At 67.6% G+C, this 6,517-nt stretch overlaps 1 protein-coding gene across 2 annotated transcripts; it reads right to left on the bottom strand.

Annotated features, from left to right (window-relative positions):
* Positions 1 to 423: 423 nt before the first annotated feature.
* Positions 424 to 3,419, bottom strand: LOC112123021 (HLA class II histocompatibility antigen, DR alpha chain-like). Of its 2 annotated transcripts, XM_029914004.1 has the most exons (4): positions 3,170 to 3,419; positions 2,319 to 2,600; positions 1,361 to 1,511; positions 424 to 905 (listed from the first exon to the last, which is right to left on the bottom strand). In XM_029914004.1, the coding sequence occupies exons 1-4, from the start codon at positions 3,417 to 3,419 to the stop codon at positions 902 to 904; spliced, it is 687 nt and encodes a 228-aa protein (XP_029769864.1). In that variant the 3' UTR covers positions 424 to 901. The 2 variants fall into 2 exon arrangements, with proteins under 2 accessions (XP_029769864.1, XP_029769863.1); XM_029914003.1 differs by lacking the exon at positions 424 to 905 and having other exon boundaries at positions 1,357 to 1,511.
* Between the last annotated feature and the right edge of the window lie 3,098 nt (positions 3,420 to 6,517).

Raw genomic sequence — 6,517 nt, 5'->3', positions numbered from 1 at the left:
CACACACGGGGCGCAGGGCGGGGGGGGGCGCAGGGCTGTGACACACACGGGGCACAGGGCGGGGGGGCAGGGCTGTGACACACCCGGGGCGCAGGGCGGGGGGGCGCAGGGCTGTGACACACACAGGGCACAGGGCGGGGGGGGCGCAGGGCTGTGACACACACGAGGCGCAGGGCTGGGGGGGCGGCCAGGCTGTGACACACACAGGACACAGGGCGGGGGGGGGCCGGGCTGTAACACACGGGGCCCAGGGTGGGGGCTGTACAGGGACTGGGCCCGTCCCACACAGACCCCGCGCTGGGCTCAGCAGGGCTGGACCCCGGGGCAGCCGCACACGGGCACGATGGGGCCTTTAGCCGGGCGCTGGGGCTGCCCCACCCCCAGCCATGGGCCTGATCCCGCCCCACAGGGCCCCATTGACCGGGAATGGCCGAATCTGGCCCAAAGCCTTCTGGGTAATGGCTGGAGGGGCTTTACCTGGGGTGACTGACAGCAGCCTCTGGCCAATAGGGGCCGGGCTCGGGGCCCAATCCAGCGCCCACTGGAGTCAAGAGAAACCTTCCCCATGACGGGAATGGGGTTTGGATCAGCCCCGTGGGCCCTGCTACCCCCTGACGAGGGGCCACCCCCATTCCCAGCCCCATGGGGCAGCAGCCCTCTCCCTGGATAGGTGCCCCCCCAAGCCCAGCAGGGGGGTGCAGGGGCAGCCCAAGGGGGCTGGCTCCCTGGTGAGTCTCTAGCGAGTTGGCTCGGTGCAGTTACGGGGCCGGGGGGCTCCCGCCTGGGTACAGCAGCTGGCACCAATGGGCACGGAGCAGGGACGCTGGGGACAGCGGGGGGGGGCGTGAGCGGGTCCCACGAAGGCACCTGGGGGATTCGGGGGCCCGGCTCCTCCCTGCGTTTATCTGAAAGGCAAAGAGGGTCAGTTACCAGGAGCCCTGGGCCCCGATGCGAAGCTGGCAGGGATCAGGGCCGTTCCCCAGCACCCGGGGGGCAGAGTGGGTCTCCCCAGTGGGTGCTGGGGGGGGGCAGGGGCTGTGGCTGGCTGGGGGGCACAGCGGGTGGGGAGATCCCCAGGGGGTGTTGGGTGGGCCCAGGGGCTGTGGCTGGGAGGGGCACAGCAGGTGTGGGGGTCTCCCCAGTGGGTGCTGGGTGGGGGAGGGGCTGTGTGTGTGATTGGCTGTGTGTGTGATTGGGGGGGCACAGCAGGTGGGGGGGGTCTCCCCGGGGGGTGCTGGGTGGGGGAGGGGCTGTGGCTGGCTGGGGGGACACAGCGGGTGAGGGGGTCTCCCCAGGGGGTGCTGGGTGGGCCCAGGGGCTGCGGGTGCAGCAGGTGCCTCCCCGGGCAGCGGCTACTCACAAGGGGCCCCGTGGGTTGCGGGCGGCGTTCATCTTCATGCCCTTGATGATGAGGATGGTGCCCGCGATGATGCCGATGATGCCCACGGCCAGGCCCAGGGCGCACACCAGGGTCTCTGTGGTCTCGGGGATGGGGGTGGGCACCTGGGCTTCTGGAGAGAGGGGGAGAGGGACAGGGCATGGAGTGAGGGGGGGCTGTTCCCACCTTCCCTCCCAGAGCCGGGATAGAACCCAGGAGTCCTGCCTCCCAGCCCCCCTGCTCTGACCCACTAGAACCCCACTCCCCTCCCAGAGCCGGGGAGAGAACCCAGGAGTCCTGGCTCCCAGCCCTGCCTCTGCTCTAACCCACCAGCTCCCACTCCCCTCCCAGTGCCGGGATAGAACCCAGGCGTCCTGGCTCCCAGCCCTCCATGTTCTAACCCACCAGCCCCCACTCCCCTCCCAGAGCTGGGATAGAACCCAGGCGTCTGAGCTCCCAGTTTTGCCCCCGCTCTAAGAACATAAGAATGGCCAGACTGGGTCAGACCAAAGGTTCATCTAGCCCAGTATCCTGTCTCTGACAGTGGCCAATGCCAGGTGCCCCAGGGGGAGTGAACCTAACAGGCAATGATCAAGTGATCTCTCTCCTGCCATCCATCTCCACCCTCTGACAGACAGAGGCTAGGGACACCATTCCTTACCCATCCTGGCTAATAGCCATTAACGGAGTTAACCTCCATGAATTTATCCAGTTCTCTTTTAAACCCTGTTATAGTCCTAGCCTTCACAACCTCCTCAGGCTCTGACCCACTAGTCCCCACTCTCGTCCCAGAGCCAGGATAGAACCCAGGAGTCCTGGCTCCCAGCTCCCCCTGCTCTAACACACTAGCCCCCACTCCCCTCCCAGAGCTGGGATAGAACCCAGGAGTCCTGGCTCCCAGCCCTGTGCCCAGCGGGGTCCCCGGGCGCCCCGGCCTCACCCCAGTGCTTCGTGAAGGGCTCGGGCAGCCCCCCGTGCACCACCCGGCAGTCATAGAAGTCGCCCTGGCTGGGGAGGAAGGGCAGGTAGGAGAACTTGCGGAAGGAGTTGTCCTGCCGGGGGTAGAAGTCGGTCTCATAGACGCCCTCGGTCACCTCCTGCCCGTTCTTCAGCCACGTCACGCTGAGCGCGGGCGGGAAGAACTTGTCCGCGAAGCAGATCAGGACGTTGGGCTCGCCCAGCTCCACGGGGTCTTCGGGGAACACGGTCACCTCAGGGGGCACTGGGGAGACAGGGTTTAGTGGGTCCCATTGTCTGCCCCTGAGCCAGCCAGTCCCTGCCCTGGGGCCGGATGGGAGCCAGCGCGCCCTAGAGGGGAAAGGCCCCGTGTCCCATTCCCCGCCCCCCTGAGCCAGCCAGTCCCTGGTGCTCACGCTCCAACTCAGGGTCTCTCCCCAGGACTGTGGGGGCGTCACTGAGGCCATCCCAGCTCCCTGCCCTGACGGCTCACGGGGCACAAGGGGCAGGGGAGAGAATCCCTCAGGGGCAGGGCCTGGCGCTGGGCAGGGCCACGAACAGCCCTCGGCAAAGGAGCTGCCCTGGGCCCCCAGCCTGGAGGGTGTGAACTGCCCAGGCCCCCTGCCCTGCAGAGCCCTGGCCCGGCTGACTGGCTCCCCGGAGCCCTCCAGGGGCTGGGAGGGGAGCTGAGTGGAGGCTGGTACTGGAGCCGTGTGAGGAGGGGAGAGCCCACTGGTGAGCAAGGTGGGGAGAGGGCCCCGGGAGGGGTGCCTGGCAGGGAAGGTAGGGGGAGGGTCAGGTCCCTGGCAGGGAAGGTGCTCCCCCGTGCCGTACCATTCTCAGCCCACGTGTGGTTGGACCTCTTGATCAGGTTCTCCAGGTTGTGCTTGTCCACGGCGATGTTGCCCAGGGCGCCCTGCGCCTCGAAGCCGGCGAACTTGCCGAAGTCGGGCAGGCGCCAGACGGTCTCCTTCCTCTCCAGGTCCACATAGAAGATCTCGTCCTGGTCGAACTCGAACATGAACTCCCCGGACTCCTGCTGGGCCGGGTCCGTGCGCTGGTAGAACTCCGCTTGGGAGAGCATGTTCTCCGCTGCGGGAAGACAGGCATCAGCACCGGCCCCGCCCAGGGAACAGGATCTCTGAGCGCTCCCCCTAAGGTCACAGCCCCCCCCAGCCAGGACATTGGCATTAGGACTCCCCGGTGTGAGGAGAAAGCAGCCAAAGGGAGCACAGGGACCCCGGCATCATGCTGGGGCATTGGGGTCAGCACTGCCTGGGAGGGGACAGCGCCCTCCACTGTGCCCCCCATGCTGCTCATTTGTTCACTACAGGTTTCCCATCCAAGTAGCGGTGGCCAGGCCTCTACCCACTTAGCTTCGGAAGGGGGACATGACCACAATCAAAAATGGGGAGGGGGGAGACATTCCATTTTCCAATCTGTGTGGGGGGCTGGTTCCGTGTCCCAGCATCGCCATGACCTGGTTCTCGGGGCGATTTCAGTCCCTGGCCCCCGACACTCACACCCCAGGGCCGGTCACTGGGAGACCCGGGAACTCCCCAGCCAGAGACATTAAAGCTGCGCTGGGGGGTCAGACACACTCCGGGGGGGAGGGGTCTGGCTGGGGGCCGAGGCTGGGATTCCCCAGGGCCCAAGGGAGTTGGGCACCTACATCCTAGGGAGTCGTTCGCTGACCCCAGCTCGCCCGGCAGGATCTCACCGAGCAACTGCGAAGGAGGGAACCCGCCACCACTAGCCGAGGAGAGAGTTGGCCCCACAGAGCCCCCCCCCCCCGTGGGTCTGAGCCCTGGGGGGACGGGGGACAATGGGGCCAGGCCAGGGAGTGGGGCCAGGGGCTCCCTGCTCTGCACAGACGCACTCACTGCTCAGCAGGGTCTGGCCCTGACGTGGCTCTTTGGGGAACGTTCTCCCCTCCCCCCTGTGCCTAGCACCCCCCTGGGGGGATCAGTCCCCGAGTCCCTGTGGGGGAGGGGGGCTGCACCCCTAGGGCAGGGCTGTGTCGTACCCAAACCACAGCGACTTCCCCACGATTCTTCTGCTGCCCCTGTGCCAGCCTCCCCTCCCCACCCTTCCTGCCACGGGGGTGAGACCCTCCCCCTGCAGCCCCCACCCCGTCCAGATCAGCCCCCTGACCCCTCACTGCCCACCCCATCCCCTGCCTGCCATGGCATGACATCCTCCTCCCTGCAGCCCCCCCCCATCCGGCTCACCCCTGTGCCCCTCCCTGCCCCATCAGCCCCCCATTGTCCCCTCCCTGAGGGGGAGCCGGGTGCTCTGGGGATGAAGCCGCCCCCCCAAGCCCAGGTGTCCCAGCCCCCGCCCCGCCCGTACCTGTCACTGCCCCGGTGCCCGGCAGGGCCAGCAGGGTGAGCAGGGCCAGCTGGGCCATGGGGACGCCCCGTCCTGCGCCCATCTCCTCTCCCCGGGCACTGGGCTGGGCGCGGGGCCGGCAGCACTAGGGGACCGGGGGGGGGCACATGTCACACCCTGGGGGGGGGGCAGGGCTGGGGGGCAGCGCCTGGCATTGGCCAGGGGAGCCCGGCCCAGGGGCCTGCGCCCAATGGCAGAAATCCCTGCGCCGACCAGGCTGTTACCAGGCAGAGCAGCAGCGCCGAGCCTCCCCGACAGGAGATGGAGAAATTCCCGGGCTGCACAGCCGGGCCCAGACTGTGGGGCGGCTCCAACCAGCAACCCAGTGTGGGGGCAGTGCCGCCGGGGTGTAGGATGTTGTCCCCGGTGCAGGCACATCGCTGCGGCGAGGGGTCTGTCTGTCCCCAGTGTGGACGCAGTGCCACCAGTGGGGGTTTGTCCCTGGTGTGGGGACAGCACCTCCCCGCACAGCACTCGTCCTGTCCACAGACACCCTGTTCTGCAGCACGGCTGTGTGCACCCAGGGGGCTTGGCCAGCCCAGCTCTGCACTGGGGCGGGGGGTCACCCCCTGATCCTCAGAGCTCTGCCCTGTGAGGGTCACACCCTGACCCACGGATCTCAGCACAGATGTTTGCCAGGATAAGCATTAAGTGCAGGCCAGGGCACAGGCAGGTAACAAGGGAATTCTCCATGTGACACTGGGGCACGGGGCCTTTCCCTCTAGGGGGCACCAGCTCCAATCTGGCCCCAGGGCAGGGACTGGTTGGCCCAGGGGTAGGGGATGGGACACAGGATCTGTCCCAGAAGCTGCTGGCTCCGATCTGCTGTTAGTGACCAAACTCTCCCCCTCCCCCCCACACGTCTGTTCTGGGCCGTGTGCAGAAGATTGGTCCCTGTCCCCTGCCCAACCCCCCTCGGCCCCCCCATGGCACCAACTCTCCCCCCGCTAATGCGCTGGGTGTTCACACTGCGTCCGGCAGGGGGTCTGGGCGCTGGAGGGGCCAGAGAGGGTTATGGTTAGGGTTAGTTTGGGGACTGGCCTGGGACCCAGGAGCCCTGGGGTCATTCTGTGTGTGACCCTGGGCCAGTCACTGACTTCTCTGGGCCTCCCTCCCCAGCTGGGCCATGGGGACACTGGCCCGGCCCTGCCCCACGGGGCGGAGGGTGAATGCAGCAGAGAGGGGGAGGGGCTCAGAGACTGGGGGCCAGAGAAGCCCCTTAGGGAGATCGATGGTGGGAGCAGCTGGGAGGCCGAGCTGTGCCTGACCCATGGACACTGAGCCCCCCTCATTGGTGGGGTCCCTGGGGGGCAGGGCTCAGGCCCACCAACAGGGCCGGCTCCAGGCACCAGCCCAGCAAGCAGGTGCTTGGGGTGGCCAAGGGGAAGGGGCGGCACGTCGGGCTCTTCGGCGCCAATTCGGAGGCAGGTCCCTCTCGGAGGGAAGCTCCTGCCACCAAATTACTGCCGAAGAAGAAAGCAGCGCGGTGGAGCTGCCGCCGGAGTGCCGCCAATCGCCATTGCGATGGCGGCTTTTTTTTTTTCCCCCCCGCGGCTTGGGGCGGCAAAAACCCTGGAGCTGGTCCTGCTCACCAAGGTGGGGGAGGGGGAAGCTCAGAACGTCTGCCTGTGGGGCCAGCCCCAATCCTTCCCCTGGGACTAAATTTACCCCCAGCAAACCAGAGACCCCCCCCACACCCGTCCTGCTCCAGCCGGCAGCAGAGGGTCGAGGCACCAGGGGAAGAGGACGGAGGGTCCCAGGCCCGTTGCTGGGGGCCCTGCTCTGGTGGGG

Source organism: Terrapene carolina, unplaced genomic scaffold (assembly GCF_002925995.2).
Source record: "Terrapene carolina triunguis isolate 2854851 unplaced genomic scaffold, T_m_triunguis-2.0 Scaffold25633, whole genome shotgun sequence".
Classification (NCBI taxonomy): Eukaryota; Metazoa; Chordata; order Testudines; family Emydidae; genus Terrapene; species Terrapene triunguis.
This window is presented reverse-complemented; position numbering and strand designations above follow the sequence as displayed.